Source organism: Melospiza georgiana, chromosome 2 (assembly GCF_028018845.1).
Source record: "Melospiza georgiana isolate bMelGeo1 chromosome 2, bMelGeo1.pri, whole genome shotgun sequence".
NCBI classification, from domain to species: Eukaryota; Metazoa; Chordata; class Aves; order Passeriformes; family Passerellidae; genus Melospiza; species Melospiza georgiana.
In genome coordinates, this window is record NC_080431.1 from 78921237 (window position 1) to 78938519 (window position 17283).

At 41.1% G+C, this 17283-nt stretch overlaps 1 protein-coding gene across 1 annotated transcript in view; it reads left to right on the forward strand.

Moving 5' to 3' along the window:
* Positions 1-17283, forward strand: part of TEAD4 (TEA domain transcription factor 4) — a 49618-nt gene that overhangs the window by 23814 nt on the left and 8521 nt on the right. The window contains exons 4-10 of the mRNA XM_058045536.1: positions 6902-6966; positions 7611-7673; positions 11523-11657; positions 12460-12503; positions 13078-13133; positions 13876-14006; positions 14951-15124. Of these exons, the coding sequence (XP_057901519.1) occupies positions 6902-6966; positions 7611-7673; positions 11523-11657; positions 12460-12503; positions 13078-13133; positions 13876-14006; positions 14951-15124 (668 nt within the window). The remainder of the gene's footprint in view (positions 1-6901; positions 6967-7610; positions 7674-11522; positions 11658-12459; positions 12504-13077; positions 13134-13875; positions 14007-14950; positions 15125-17283) is intronic.

Here is a 17283-nt window from a genome sequence, read left to right on the forward strand (position 1 = left end):
TTCTTACCAGCCTGTTTGTGTGTGAGGGTTAGGTGGAGTACAGTTCCAGGCTACAGTTTCTCTGGTGGCAAAACTGGTTTAAGACGTTCTGCCCCAGTTCTTCCTCCGTTCTCTTTGCCGTGCCACTGCCGTGGTTAATGTGACCATAAAATGAACTAGTTCACCAATCCATTTTAAAACAGGCTGATGAGGGGAAAAACAAATCAAACCCAACAAAATCCATGTGAGGATGGGGAGTCGTATTTTTTTCGTTTTTGGTAATTACAGTGGTGCATGTCAGTCTTTCATCCCCTGCCCCCCTCCCCTTTTCCCATCAATTTAGTTGGTACAGCTGCACACAGGAGTTGATGGAATGTTGCAGGAGGAGGATTGACAGCTAAGGAGAGGGAAACCTCTTCACTTTGTTCGAACTACACCCATGGTGACTGACTTTTCATTTATCTCCAGTACTTGTTTGGGACCAGTAAGAGGCTTCCCCAAAACTGCAGGGTCTATAATTATTATCCCCACCCATATACCTTGTGTGAAGCATCTTAAACTGACCATCAAGAAACAGCAGCTTCTAAATGGTGGTAGCATTGTTTGTGTTTCTGGCTGTGAATTTAGGCTGTGTAGTGGCAAAGGAGAGGGGTAAACACCTTTCCAGCAGAAGGCCTTTTACACAAGAGAGGGTTTCAGTGTTTAGACCAATTAGTAAATGAGACAACCGAGTTTTATGACCTTGGACAGATGAATAACCGGAGTGCCATGTGAGGGGCTTGACTGGTACATTCCGCCCAGCAAATAAAGCTTTGAATTTCTCATTTCAGAAGAGGAAGAAGCTCAGAACTTGCACAGTCAAATGATGAAAATTGGTATTTTGGGGAAGAGCTGACTGTGATGGTGCTAATCACTTCAACGTTGTGTTTTCAGGCTTTGGCTGTTTTGATGTTTTTCAAAAATACTGGCCTATCCTTCTTTGATTCTTTATCTCAAAATCCCCTTACTGTATGGAGTGCATGAGCTCAGAGAATCTTTGTATGGAAGTTTCATCCTGAGAAAATTCAAGCAGGGAATAAATTATCAGAGTGAGGAAATTTTCTTCTTCCAGCTGAATATGAAACTCATTGGTGTGTGTAACTCTGCTATGGAAACTTGAACCTGACTATTGATCACTGAAGTTCTGCTCTGGTGGGGTCAAAGATGTCTTCATAGGATGGGTCAGTGCCATAAAATGCAGTATGGTTTTCCACGGTCATGGGAAATTGATTAGTGTGATGGTCATAGTGGTGTATTAAGTTCCAATATTGCCTCCTGAGTAGAGAAACCAAACAAAATCTTCTCACCAAGGCTCTGGTGAAAAAACATGGTTTGTGATGAAAAGTAAGTCTTAATAAAGGTAGCATTAAAACTTTATTATATTAGTAGAAGTTGGATGTCTGTGCATCTTAATAACTATCAAAAAGACAAAAATGTGGTTTCTGACACATTTCTGGCACAGCTGATGTCCAGGAAGACATTTAGCATAGCTGGGAGGAGGAAACAGTGGAATGAGAGATGGGAAGTAAGGCTGTGGAGGGAGCTATGGGATGGGGCAGACCCCAGTAGCAGTTAGTTCTGTGTGGTCATGCAACCACACTTCTTTGGTCTAAAGTGTCTGTCTGGTAGGACTTGGTTGGCAGTCGGTTTTGCTTTGTATGCACAGAGAAACACTGACATTTGGTGGACAGATGAGGTGTCCTTACCTTCCCTCTTTTGTCTAGATTTATTTGTCTGATGCACACAGTTCATTATGTTTATGCTGATTGTAACCAACAGTTAATTAAATAAGTTCAAGGAGATGGTCATGTCCCAGGAGATATCACTAAGTGACACAAAGAGATTGAAATGAGAATTGAGATGGCTTTCTTGACCTTGGTTTGATAAACCTTTCACTGAATACAGCTGGATAGTTGCTTCTCCTCTAGAACTAGTTATAGGTAGTTGTTAGTGTTTGCTTTGGGTACAGAAAGACACTGAATACAGCTGGATAGTTGCTTCTCCTCTAGAACTAGTTATAGGTAGTTGTTAGTGTTTGCTTTGGGTACAGAAAGATACTGAATCTGCCAAGAAACATGCAATTTCCATGAAACATGACGCTTCCATGCCATTTCCCACTGAAAGGATTTTGATCGCTGAATTCTTTGATCTCACTTTCTTTGGCAACAGGTGTGTGAGGAAGTGTAAGTCCCAAAGAGATATTGCTTACAAGAGGCAGAAAAATTAATACACCTTTACTAACAGTCAGCATGAAGCTTTGAGATAGGACTGGAAAATGCTTTCTATGGTGATGGGAATTCCCTTCGTTTATCCCTCTTCTTTACAGGAAGACACTTCTCTGCAGTTATATTCAAAGGTGCACAGGTGTAAAATGGAGAATCCAAAAGCCTCCTTATTCAATGCTCTTAGCAATTCCTTCCTATTCAATGCAGCATTTTGCAATTTAGTGTAAGATGGAATGGGAGCCAAATTGCTGCCCTTGGAAATTTATCTGTTAAGAATGAGAGGTAAAGAATGTTCTGTAAGGCAGTATCTCTTGGCTGCTTTTTTTTTTGGTGCCATGCTTCCCAGGGGAAGGCTCTGTGGAGGATAGAGGTGCTGTGCCACGGTTGGAATGTTGGCTGGAGCTCCGTGAAACCCAATGCGTGGTTTCGACAGAGGAGTCACAACTGTTGGCAGGTTCTGGTGACCATGGCAGACCTCAGCGGGAGTTATTCTAAGAACACAACATATGATCAGATTACTGAGGGACACTTTACATGGCTCTAAAAAATGAACCATCTGACAGTTTATGACAGCTCTGCCTGTTCCAGCCAAGTGAGGAGTGCTGGTCTTTGCTGACCCTGCAGCCACGGTTGTGAAACAAAGAAGGTGCCTTCCAAAGCCTGTGAGCATACAGGCTTCCAGCCACATAACACCTGCTTACATCTAGCTACTGATAAGAAACACAAAAGACATTTAGGACTTGCTTCTCTTGTAGTTTTGATTCATGGTAATTTAATACTGCCTTGCTGCAGTTTACTGGGCTCGGCAATTTACATAGTTCTATATTTAGTAATCCCTGTGATGAATGTCTTTGTAGAGTGATCTGTTTGTTTGGTGGTGGTTTTTTGTTTAGGCTTTTTTTTTTCTTTTTTCTTTTTTCTTTTTTCTTTTTTCTTTTTTCTTTTTTCTTTTTTCTTTTTTCTTTTTTCTTTTTTCTTTTTTTGTGCTACCAGTATCTTTATTACCTTAATATAACCTGCCACTTTTCTGTTTTAACCTGACTGTGAGGACACACTTCTGGAATACGAAGACTGTATGAGAGGTATTAGCAAGTGGAAAGTGAATTCTAAAACTGGAAATTTTGATGATCCACAGTTAAATGCTCTCTGTGTAGAGTTTCTTTCTAGAGAATTTCTGTACTGGTATCTAATATCTGCCATTTGTACAACAATTTCCCCTCCCACTAGTCTTTTTTGGTGACGTATATGGCCTGAGAAGACTTTGCAATTTTTGCTGCTGCTGTTGTCAAAGACAAGCAGTTAAATGCACACTTATAGAAATACCTCCCAGTTTCCCAGGCCTGACTACAGTTTATTGTCTCTCTTCCCTGCTTCCTACTCTGTTTCCCTTCTTTTGTTCTCTCTAACACTCAGTCCCTCTTAATTCCTTTGATGAAGTGCTGGGTGACGCAGGAGATTGGCATCACTGTGTAAAGGTCTCTTTCTGCCAATTCCTGCTTTTTTTGGTTTTGTTTTGTTTCCCTTCTGGTGCTCCTTGTTTCTAGCTGCTTGTCATCTCTGCATGGGTTTTCAGTGGGCTGCAGTCCTTTCAGGGCTGTCTCTGCTCTGGTGTGGGTGCTGCAGTTGCCTCAAAGTGTTCTTCTGTCATGGAGCAACTTTTTCCAAGATGACTTTTCCAGCCACATCCCCAGGAATGTCCCCTACCATGTCTCCTTTTCTCTATATTCATCTTTTTACGTATCTTGTATTTCTCCTGTGCATTCTCATGTCTCCTTTTGTGGTTCCTCTTGTGTCTCCTCATGTGTCTCCTGTCCCTACTGGCTCTTGCCCTTTCCAAAATACATTTGAGCAAAGGTAGGTTGTGCTCCTCTGGTTGAGGATTTGATGGATTGATTGTTATTTTCATCCAGTTTGGTGGTGGCTGGAATTCACTATGACTGGCACAGAGCTGTTAATGGCATCCTCTCATACCAATTACCCTGCAGCCCCTTACTATTACAGCAGAATGATGTTCTGTCAGACTATTTAGCCTCCATAATTTCTTTACTTAACACACTATACGTATGAATTTGCTCCATAAAATTTATTGTATCTGGTTGAGAATCAATTGAAATTAGTTTTGCCAGGATCACCCATAATTGAGCCAGTGTCTGGAGAGTTCCCATGTGTTTAAATTTTCAGTGTAGCCTGATACATGCCCTTTAGAAGTTTGCCTCAAATTCTCCACATCCACTTCTTCTCAAGGCTAGTTTTTCCTCTCTTTTCTGTTAACTCATTCGCCTTGCCTCTCAAAGGATCCTCTTGTTGAAACAAACATTTCCTTCTTCTTTCTTTATAGATAATAAGGTTTGAGTGCCTTGTTTTGTTCAGCACATTTCCCATTTCTGATGTGTGTCAAACAGTCCTTCTGAAATTTCTTACATGACGGCGTCTGTCTGAGAAGAATCACTTCAGTTGTTTCTTACCTTTCAGCTTGGATCCATGTCTGAATAAATGGAAGCTTTGAGAAGCCATAAATGTTATTGTTGGCACAGGAGGAAGGTGGTGTGGATGTGTGTTGCTATAATTGGTCTCAGCTTTGTGAAAATGGTTTATGTGGGTTGGAAGAGCAGCCAGGTGGAAGGTGGCAGAGCAGCATCTGCTCCCACCAAACTCTCCTGGGCACGTCACTGTGCTCAGGCAGAAACTGTGGGAACTGGAGAGGTCAGTGCTTGCATGGCAGGGCATTGTGTTTCTGGCACAGACACAGTTCCTAATTTGTGTTTACAGGAGCTGGAGTGGATTTCTCAGCTACAGACCTGTTCCTTCTCCCAGGGGAATAAGGGGAGCTGCTACAATGACACTATTAGGGAAAGATTAGGATCTGTGTATGTAAAATGCTTTTCCATTCCTATGTGTGCATTGGTTGTGTTTCATGAACCTGGCCTAACTGCAGTCATGGACATTTGCATTGTTCTGTTTCAGAAACAGATGGAATTAAGGGCTTTGCCAGTTCTTCCCTAAAGGCTTGAGTGGCCAATTTCAGCAGTCTTTCCTTGCATATACTTTATTTCAGGGTTGAGAGAAATAAGAGTTTAAAATACAAAAAAGTTACTGTTTTTTCATGGAATATTTAACTACTGGAATAGTTAATACTGATAATGTAGTACTGATTTCACTGCTTGCTTTTTCATGTCTGTGATGTCCTAATATACAAGTTCTTTGCCCACAAACTTTCCCAGATAATACTAGGGTTTTATAATTTTGTTATAAAAAAACTTCACAAGAGCTGTGGCTTTGTTTCCTGGTTCATTCCTGTTTCATTCTGCAAACGCTTGCAGCCATATCAAGATGTCTCACAGCCTTGCAGCTCCTACTCCCAACTTTTTATTGCAGTACTATCTTGATACTACTGTGGTCACCACAAATGTTTTATTTTGCAGAGCCTGCTCTTTCACTGTCGTGTTTTCTGCTTTGAACCAGCCTTGAGTTCAGATGTGTAACTTCTGCCTTTCTGTTTCTGCTCTTAATTGCTCCATCTCCAGAAAGACAATAAAATCTGTGTGACTGCTTAGATGTGATACAATGGGAGCCAGAGTAATAAAGCTGGATAGTCTGCCTGCAGGAGCCTGAAAGCACTTGTAATTCAGTGTATCATATCACACTGATAAATTCTGTGTAGCTGTTTCCATGTTCTTCCCCCTTGTTGTTTATTTTCTTGGACTTGGTTACACAGAATGACAGGCTCCTTTTGGTTGGAAGGGATCTTCAGACTGCCTAGTCTGGCCCTGCTGCTCAAGCAGTGTCCAGTAGGTTGTTACTGTCCTCCAGGGATGGAGACTACAGCCTCTCTGGGCAGCCTGTGCCAATGTTTAACCACCTTCAGAGTAAAAAGTTTTTCTTTTTTTTTTCTTTAATTGTTTGTAGACAGAATTTCATGTGTTAATTTGTATCAGTTGTTTCTTGCTCTATCTCTCGGCACTATTGAGAGGAGGGTGGCTCCCTTTTCCCCTTTTTTGCCTCCCATCAGGTATTATTATTATTATTATTATTATTATTATTATTATTATTATTATTATTATTATTATTATTATTATTATTATTATTATTATTATTATTATTGATGAAAAACTGCCCCTAGGTCCTCTCCAGGCTGAACAGACCCAGTTCTCTCTTCATAGGACAGATGCTCCAGTCTCTTAATAATTTTTGCTGACTTCTTGCTGGACTTGCTCCTGTGTGTTTACACCTTTCTCATGCTGAGGAGACTTGATCTGGACTCAGTACTCCACATGTTGCCTCAGCTGTGCCGAGTGGAGCTGAAGGATCACTTCCCTTTACCTGTTGGCAACTGGGATTTGTCATAAAGGGTGCATTGCAGCCTCACTGTCAGCTCATTGTCAGCTGGGACCCCATCCACTTGTTCAGCCAGTTTTGCAGCCACCTTGTCCAGCTATCTAGCCCAAACTTTGTCAGTTTGTCTATGGGGATGTTATAGGAGACTGCTCCTAAAACTCAGACTTCTACCTTGTGCACTGAGAAGTTCCTTTCTAAGAAAGAAAAGAGTGTGACAGAGTCATCCTGCTGCTGATCTCTGTTGATACACAATAGAATTATCTATCTTTTTTGCTGGGGTCACTGCTTTCTAAACTTGGATTTGCACTATTTCTGTGTTCCAGGCCGAAATGAGTTGATTGCCCGCTATATTAAGCTGAGAACAGGGAAAACACGCACAAGGAAACAGGTAAGGTACAGTTTCCCCTTTTTCTCTGGAAGGATTATCTTCTTTGGATGTTTAGAGATTATGAGGGCTAATGAGAACAAATTTCTTGCTGTTTGCTTGTTGGTAGTTTCTGACTTTGCTGGAAGGAGGTTGTTGTGCTGAGCTGGTTAATAAGAATGGCAGGAAGAGAGAGCTCAGGCATTTTACAGGAAGTTTGTAATGCTCATGTCTGCCAATCATACTGTGACCCGCAAATTTTTCTGCTGTTAAATGGCGTGATTTTATTTGCTTGGCCTACTAATGAGTGTTTCAGGGAGCACCAGTTGTTCTCTGCATGAAGATTTCTTGTTTAGCCCAAGCAGACCAGTCAGCAATGATGATTTTGAAAATACCTGGCACATGAGATGGAAAAGGAATCTTTGTAATTTGGGCATGAATATCCAGGCAATGCTGGACAAAGCACTGAGCAGCCTGGACCTGCCTTAGATATTGCCCATCTTTGCAGGCCCTCCACCCCATTTCATGGCACTGGAGTTATGTTCAGAAAAGCAGATCCTTGTTACCCCCAATCCCTCCTACCCCCAACCCTAAATAACTGCCTAATTCTACAAGAGGCTGCCAAGTATTCCTCTGAAATGAACATGGAATTTTGTCTTTCAATGCAGGTATCTAGTCACATCCAGGTGCTGGCAAGGCGGAAAGCTAGAGAGATCCAAGCCAAGCTCAAGGTATGATGGATATCCTTTAGCATATCACACAAACTCCCCCAAGGCAGCTACTCCCTCTTTGAATAGCCTTAAAAAAGCCTGAGAGATTAATCACTGACCTGTAGTAGGCTGGAGAGGAAAAGGTTCTTCCCAGGAAATGTTGTACAAACATTCATTATTGTTGAAGCTCTGTGACGTCTGGAGCAATTCTATTTAAAGAATAAAGAAACAATAACTTTTAAAATTTCATGTGTCTTATTTCTACCTCCAGTTCATGCTGCTGTCATTTAAATCTGAAAGACCCTTAGACTTAGGAGTGTGCAGAGAGTGTTTACCTGAGCAGGAAATGTTTATGGTTACAAATGCTGACCAGTAAGCAGTTGCTGGTGTTGTGGTGGCCTTAGAGTTATCAGAGCACCAGCTGCACTTCTACTGGAGGTGGTGATGTGGAGTTGTCCACTGAGAGGAAGCAATAAAGCCAGCTGGCATCTTCTCAGGTAAAATGGTGCCAGCTGAATAGACTTTGCTCCTTGATTAATTCAGACCTGATGTGAAGAGGCCAGTGCTAACGAGAAAGAGAAAATGGTTGAATACTTGTTTGAGAAAAGCTGTGTTTTCCTTTCCATAGGAAAAGCTCCAAGATCACCCTAATGAACCTCTTGACATTTATTTCCACTCGGATTTGATGTGGGGAAATGGTTTATGTGCTCAGACTGAATTGCCAGAAATGTTGAGAAGGTCAAGTTTGTATGTGACAATTGCAGAAGAGGGTGTCTGTCCCCTGTTAAAATGTGAGCTATCCAGAAAGGGCTTGCTGAGCAGGATGTGAGGTCTGAGCCTTGTTATGTTTCACTGAGACAGCTAGAGAAGGAAGGTGAATGCTGACCTTTCTGTTTGGTATGGCCCTAAGTAATGTGGAAGGAAGAGAGTTTGCTTCCCTGGTTTTCCATGCTTCAGGTGACAATATCCGTGACAGCCCAGCCCTGACTGCTGAGGGATGGATGTTAGCATGTGCTTCCTCTTGGCTGCCTGGGCAGCTCCTCACTGGGCACCAGGGCAAATGGAGTGTCCTGTGTGTGAGCTGCTGGCACTCAGCTGCCCAGGACTGACATGCAAGCAGCTCTGTTGCAATCAGTGATTGTCTCTAAGCCATGACAGCCCCCCCCCACATCCCAGCCCTATTTTAGAAAGCTGTGCTGTGTCTTTTATTAGCCTGTTGTGTTACCAGCTGCTCTGATAAAGAGAAGGAGGCACAAATTACAGCTATCTAATTCAGTGCACCCAGGTAGGGCTGCCTCAGCTTGAAACCTGTGGTGCTGTTAAGTGGTGAGTTCAGGTGGAGGCCTGCTGGAGAGGCAAGTCAGAGCGAGCAGGAAACAACAACTGCCCAGGGTGTTAAAAGCCTCACTGCTGCTTACATCTGTAACCTTGATTCTGTTCCTTGTGTGACACAGCTCTGGGGCTGGGCATGATTGGAAAGCCAGCCAGCCGAGCCTGTTCCCACTTAGCTCACAGGCGCTGGCTGGATTTGTTCTCAGGGAGCGAAGGTGTCTCGGGGAGCTCCACAGAGCCATTGGCTGCTGTCCCTTCACACACCCAGGCCATGCTGTGAGCTCTGCCCAGCTGCCTGCAGAGAACCCTTCCCCAGGACCAGGCTGTTCCTTTCCGCCTGCAGTGGCAGGTCGGGAGCACTGATTCAACTCATTTACTTCTTTGATTTCTCTGGCCATTTCCATAGAGCAGGGAAATGAAATCACAGAAACTGCTGCCCTTCCTCCCAGGTCCTGCTGACAGCTGTGTGCTCTCCTGTCACTGCTCATTTTCCATAGCAAGTGCGTGATTTTGTGTTTATATCCTAGTGATCAGAGCAGCTACAAGATGATTTTTCAGAGTAGTGACTGCAATAATTCCACCTCCACACAAACTGGAGTGTTTTTTAAATGTCCACTGTGTCTGTAAACGATACAGTTGGGAAATAGGGTAAAACTTGAAGAAAACTCTGTTCCCAAAAGTCAGTAGTTTTTCCATGCCCTGGGTGGCTAATAGATATCATCTGCACTGAGGAAAAAATTGGGAAATCATGGTGATGTGATGGTATTATCATCATCATCATCATAATCACCATCATCATTATTATGTGTTTTAAGAATAATAAAAGAAAATACAAACATTGCAAATGTTTGGTCAAAGTTTTTATTGTTTTTATCATGTTTATCAAAGTTTTTTACCTTTTTTCTTTTTTTTTCTTTTTATATTGGAAAACACTTGAAATTAGTATAGAACTAAACAGAAAGGTGTCTTTTCTAAAAACATGCTCCTTCCAGCAGTCTGTCAAGCATTTAAACAAAACAAAAACACAGCAAAGGTTAATAGGTAAAATACTCTCCTTCCCTAATTATTTTACATTTTCTTTTAACTTTTAATATCTCCACAAGTAAATGCATCTTCCCCATAAACTGAGGTAGACAAATACAATTTTTCCAATGAGAAAATAAGGGAAGGAAATAAATCCTTCTCTGCAACGCCACATGGGAAATAGTCCTTATATATATTAAGAAAAAAACAGAAAATAATAATTTTCCTTAAAAAATATAGATAATCCTTCAATTATTCTCTAAGGCATAATTAAGACTGATTCTGAAAACGTTTCCCATAGCTTTGGAGAATATTAGGAACTTTCTCAGCATTTAAAATGTTTCCCTTCCATTCACTTGAACGGTACTAACTGAAGTCACAAATGCTCTAAAAAAGAAGAGGTTAAGTTTTGCCCATTTCTAGTGATCATTCCACTTGAACATTAACATTTATTATTGAGATTTTTTAGGGTGGCTTCTCCACTTGTTTTTTTTTTTTTTTTTTTTTGTTACACACATTAGGATATTTGTGCTTTGAACTTTAGAGAACCTTAGATAGGTTGGAGGGGTTAGAAAGAATGGAGGCCCAAGGGTGAGAACTTACTGCAGTTCAGTGAATGCATGTGGGAAGTGAGAATTCCTGAAGAAGACAGCAAGGGCTGTTGTACCTCTTTAAGCAGTTTCTTCAAGCTATGAATTAATCTGTGAGTTTTCTGTGGTAATTATAATACCACAGATAAATGTGGAATGTTTAAAGGATGAAGATTAATCGTAGGGGATGTAGGAGGGAAGGCAGAATATAAGGGCTTCTGTTTGCCTATTTATACCTTGAAAAAAGAAGAAATTAAGAATGCTGTTTGTTTTATACATAACTCAGACCCACTAATTGTGGCACTGTCATTGCCTGTAAGAATGTGTGTAAATCTACAGTCCTGTTAAAATACAAAAAAGAATATTCCTGCATATTTGCCCTGGAGATTATGAAGGTTTCAAGTTTCATTGAAACTTGAAAGATAGGGATAAAATTATAAACTCTATCTGAGACTAATGCAGTCCCAAATTGAGGTAGTCCTTTCTGCAGTGATGATGATGATCTCTTTTTGTGACCTTTGCCTCACAGGTTTTTTTTTTTTTTTTGTAATCAAGAATCTTTCCCATTGAATATTGTTACCAATTATTAAAACACAAGAGTCAGCTAGGGATGTACTTTCCACAACAAAACTTTTCAGTTGTATGGTTGAAAGCCCTCAGACAGAAAAGATAAATGCTTCTCAGTCTTTAAACCAGCATTTCAGAAAGCCTGATTATTCACATCTGAAACTATAGTAATGAGTCACAGCCTTACAGCTTTAAAGAGTTCTTAGGACAGTTATTGGTGGGTTTACTGCCCAGAATTTCAGAGATGCCTGTTCCTGACAGAGAAGCTGATGAGAATTCTGTTTATAGACCATTAGAGCTGGCAACTAGTTAATCATTATAATAATCCTGTTTTTTCTGTTTCTGTTCTTGCTCATAGGATCAGGCAGCTAAAGATAAAGCCATGCAGAGTATGGCTACAATGTCATCTGCCCAGATTATCTCTGCAACTTCCTTCCATAGTAAAATGGGCTTGCCTGGTCTCCCACGACCAGCCTACCCTGCTGTTTCTGGGGTGAGTGGATCAGTGACTTGGTGGAGTTTTGAGAAGACACTTGACTGTTTGAAAGGATGTTAGGACTTGCTCAGGAAAATCCTGAGAACTGAGACATAATGGGCCAAAAGGCATTGTCTCTGTAGAATAAATCTGTCATGTGGCTTCAACAGTTTTGTCCAATTCTTTGCTCACACTGATGTAAAACAATAGTTTCACTGTGTATATTTTTTTAATGATACAAGGGAGAGAACAATCAGTTCCTTTGGATTTTCATATCACTTTCTTAGTCCAGCATCTTTTTGGAATAAATCTGTTTGGGCCATCCTGACCCTTTCTCAAGTTTATATTTCCCAATCTTTTTCTCAGCACTTTGATCAGATGGCCCTTACACAAAATCCATAACAGAGAAAGGTTTGTCAGCATTTCTGTGCCTATGAGCTGGGCCTAGTGAGCATTTGCTGAGCATTGATTTCTGCCAAAATAACTCCCATGGAACTTTCCTGGGGAAAATGGTCCTTCCAAGAGAGTGAGCATCATAAAAGCTTTGGACACAGAGGCACAAGTTGCATGCATAATATTTAACATTAAAGATCACTTTTGGGTCAGTCTTTTGCATATCATGAGTAGTAGTGTGTAGAATGAAAAAAAAAAGACCAGTCAGCATCTCCAAAAGAATGAATCCAAGAATGTAAAGAGAGAACTCATTCACATCTTTAAAGGTCTGTGAGCTTGCAGTTTGTTTCCTCAGAAAAGAGCAAGCCCTCCTTTTCATTTCTGTCCTAAGAGTGGTGACTTCTGCCTATGTGTTGTTCTCTTGCAGTTTTGGCAAGGACCATTGCCAGGCCAAGCAGGATCTTCCCAGGAGTAAGTATTCCTTCATGGAGCATCCAAAGCAGGTGCTTCTGCTGCTTTCTCTGCTGCCTGAGGAACACAATTAGCTATTACAAGATCTGTGAAATGCTAAGGCCTTCATTTTTCTTACAGTAGTGTTAAAATGGAGCTGAGCTCTCCTGAAAACTGTGTTTACCTGCGCGTGTTGAATGTCTCTGAATTTGGGCCTGAAAGTCTGAGAGACATCCAGACTTATATCCACTTGCAAAGATATAAAACTACTTGTAGTTGAAAGGAAAGGTTAAATAGATGGGCACCAGTGTATTAAGAGGCTGATAGGGATCTCAGAAAAACAAATCTGGAGGGGGGGCCTGCTGAACACCTGCAGGGAAATTTTTATCTGTCCAGTCCTGGCCCCTTACTGCTTTCTGAGTGTTTGCCCATGACCCTTCTCTTGCCCACACAGAAAGATAATTTCCGAAAGACACTTAGGCTACTTTCTCCCTGAGGAGAAATAATTTATCTAATCTGTCTAAACTGTCAGTGAGGAATATTTTTTTGTTTGGTTGTGTTTTTATTAACCACCTCTCTTTGTGTACTTCTCTAGTGTGAAACCTTTTTCTCAACAACCTTATGCTGTACAGCCTCCGCTTCCAATACCAGGTAGGTAAGGAAATGTACTTCCTTCCTTTGAAATTGTATTCCAACTTCAAAAACAGCCAGCACTCTAAAAATCTTGAAAGTTCATTTAAAAAAAACAAAACCTATTGAAACATTTCAAAGAGCCAAAACCAATTTTTATATGATTTCCTCTTATTACCTGTTCTGATCCTTTTACTGAGAGAGCTGAAGCTTGTAAATTTTGTTTTCTTCTTGTTTTATATTGGTTGTGTTGGGTTTTTTTTCTTCTTGGCTCAGCAGAGAATAAAAGTTTATGTGTCTCTACTCGTCTTCCACCATGCTTCATGCTCTAGAACGCTGTTCTTTGTCATAACATGATTGTGTTCCTAATTTCTCGTTAAGTAGAATAACAAATGTCTTTTCCTTCTCAGCTTCCCCATTTTGAGAGATCAGTGGTGACACCTCATTCTGATACTAAACAGTTTATTTCACTGCTCCTTTAGGGCTCTGTCTAAATCCTCTTAAAGTTGCTGAACACATTTTCTCTGGTGTCCAACCTGGGTGGTTTGTCCTTTACATCATGACCCCTGGCAGTGCTGTCTTAGCAGAGGGTGACTGGCAAGCCATTTAGAGCACAGGTAGACTGAGGGCCTTGTGGATGATATTTTTGCATGTTGAATGAAGCCATAAGGAAACTGTGAGTCAGCTTTGACAGTAGGTGTTCTACTGGAAAGCCATTGCCATTTTTTTCTAAATTATTATTATATAAATCCTGTGTGCTTAGGGTTTGAATCTCCTGCTGGCCTCTCACCTTCCCCGTCAGCACCAGCGTGGCAAGGACGAAGGGTTGCTAGCTCCAAACTTTGGATGTTAGAGTTCTCTGCATTCTTGGAACAACAACAAGACCAAGACACAGTAAGAAACACACCTTGCTTCCACCTCTCATTAATTTTGCATCTTTGGACAGCTCTTGTTCATCATGGATGTGTTATACTACTCTATGCGTATGGAAATACTTGCTTCGTTGCTCTTTGGAGAATAGAAAGGCATATTTGGGAAACACCAGGTATCCTCCTCTTAGAGGATAAGTAGTGATAGAACCAGGTCTGTGCACTGTGCTTCTGGCTTCCCTGTCCAGGGTCATGGATATTCATACACCAGAGCCCCAGGCACTGAGGTCATAAACCCCTGCCAGGCTATTCTGGCTGTCCTGTCCAGCCTTGTAAGATAGACTCCAATATGGAACCCAAAATCAGAAGTTGCTAGGATCACATAAAGCCATGTTTTTCTCTGGTGTGCTAAGAACTTAAAATTGGTGGAACTGTGAATTTGCGTCAATGTGTTTCCACAGTGAAATGGAAGTAGTAAGATTTGCCTCTCTCGCTAAACTTTTTGATTCTGCATCTTGAGATGTGCTCTGGTGATGGACCGAGATAGGAGAGTTCAGAAAACATAGTGTTATTTGCCTGGGGTTTATCTGCTCCGGGATTTCAGGCTTTTCATAGGACAGGAGCATCGATGTTTGACTGAGTGACCTGTCACAGGTAACACTCTGTGTCTCAGGTTTTTGCAGACTATATGGCAGCAGCACAAGGCAATGATTTAGGAGTGAAAATAGGAAGAAAAAACCCAACAATGGTGTTTCAGAGAAGGAAAAGGTGTGAATGTATTGATGGGAAGGAAAGAACAGCATGAGCTGGTATTAGCAGAGATATTTCTATTGATTTCTTCTGCTCTTTTAGAAAACTATCAAATCTTCATTGACTTCCAGCAGTCTTCTGTGAAGGACAGTGGATGTTCAGTAGGTACTGAATGGTACTGAGCCATTTTCTAATTCCGTGTTTTTCCTCTTTTTTCAGTATAACAAGCACCTGTTTGTGCACATTGGGCAGTCGAGCCCCAGCTACAATGACCCCTACCTCGAGGCAGTGGATATCCGGCAGATCTATGACAAGTTCCCTGAGAAGAAAGGGGGCCTGAAGGAGCTCTTTGAAAGGGGGCCAGCCAATGCCTTCTTCCTTGTCAAATTCTGGGTAAGAGAAGCGCCCTCTGTAGGGTACCCATTTGCTGTGAAGGTTGTCCCTTTTAAAGCTGTGACCTCCCTGGCTGTCAGAAAATTGCTGCCTCCCAACAAATTTTTCCCCATGTAGGCAACTTAAATAAAACAGCCACATTTCTGTCACTGTCACTTTTCTTGACCCAACAAGATCTTTCCTTGACCCCACAACGCACACTTTCTGGTCTGCAGCAGATGTATCTTTCACCTTGTCCATCTGTAGAGTTGTTCTTGACTACTGTCTGCAGATTTGCTAATGGTGACTTGGACCCTCTAGAATTTTTATTCATGTATAAGTAAAGAATTCAGAGGAAATTATTCTCTGCATACTCTTAGGCCTTCACTTCTCTCGGTGTTGTGTAACTCCTCAGCCTGAAGCAATACTTTTCCATCTCTTCTCCTGTCTCTGTAGCTGCATTTTGTGTTATTCAATACTAATAATTTACAGATGCATACTTACTGCTGGAAGAGCAAGAGATAAGAGAAAAATATAATGAAATTGGATTATGCTGATAATATATTACTGAAATGACTTCTGGTAAATTGGTAGAAATCAGCCTGGCAAAAGCTTACTCACTCAATTTGGATTTTTGTGATTTAACTGAAATTTGCAAAAACTGTGCCATTGTGCTTCAAGGTACAAACAAAACAGCTTTGGTAATTGATATTATCATAGGAATTATGAAATTAAAAATAATAGTAGCTCAGGGCAGTTGTACAGTAGATGGCTGAGGGAATGTGTAATGGGATTTGGAGCCTTTCACCTTGAGTTTACCACATCATTCAACCTGAAGTCAGAGTGAGATGATGAAAAATGAGCTTTTATATCTCATTCCCTTCATACAAAGTGGCACTGGAAAGCCTCCTGTCTGGTGCTTTCAGAAGGAAGGGTTAAGTGCCTTGAGATGCAACTTCCCAGCTGTCCCAAGCCTAGCCTTTCCAGAAATGAGTTGGAGAATGTTGGCTGGGACTCTTCTTCCCAAGTGCCTGTGCCTAGAGTGTTGGTTGCTGATGATTTTTGAGGACACATAATTTTATTACCTGCAGTCTCTGCTATTGAGCTGAGCCCTTTGTGGGATTAGCTCCTGGCAAAGTACAACAAAGCCTGCCTGGGGTGCTCAAAACAAAAGGTGGAAGATCAGCTCTGTTCTGGCTAGGAGAGAAAACAGCACCTTGCTGAGAAGCTTATCTTTTGACAGGGTATTTTGAAAGGTATTGATTGCCTTTTGTGCTTTGGAAGTTTCAAGAACCAAAAGGAAGAGCTTAGAGGGAGATGTTACACAGAGAGAATTAAACACTTTGAACTCCCTGACGTGAAGAGAGAGAAATCATGAAATTGTGATCTGCTGCAACTGTGATTTATTTATCAAAATTGACAGTGTGCTTTTCTGTTTTTGTGGTTCAGTTTGGGGATTGTGATGACTTGGTTTTTAATATCAGAAGTATAAATGTGCCCTATGCACCCTGTCAGACCAACCTCTGTCAGGGTTTGGAAAGATTTAGATGGCGGCATGCCATCAAGCTGGGTTTTTTCTGCTCCCACGTGAGGTGTTCAGAGGGTATCAGCTCACTGGAATTTGGCTTGATTAAAGAGATGTGACATAGGATTTGAAACAGCTGTACTCCAATGTGTGCACAAGGCTGTGGGGCTCTGCAACTCTATACTTAAAAGGACAGAAATATTTCTGGGCTTGGTTTAATATTTTGACTGTCTGATATTTTTTTTTGGTACCCTTGAATTGTTGAATCCCATCTGGAGTTAACATCAGGTTTTATTGGTGGCACCCATTACAGCTTATCACTTAGAAATAGGCAAAGTTTACAAGTCGAGTCATTAGTTAAATGTAAGTTTCTAAGACTTTTAAGAAGCAAATAAAAAAACACTTTTCACAAATAAGACAATATGATTGAAAACAAAAAAGGAAGAAAATTAAATTTCAGCAGAAATTTTTATATCCCTCTGCATTTTCATACTTTTGTACCAGTATGTGCTAGGGTGCTTTTTCATTTTGCTGCCTGATAGCTCTGGACAACTATACAAATATGCTGTTGATGTTCAAAGTTGCATTGGATAAAGCAGTTACTACACCGTTGAATTTATAGTATCATTTTAGGATAAAATGGTGAGTAGAATTA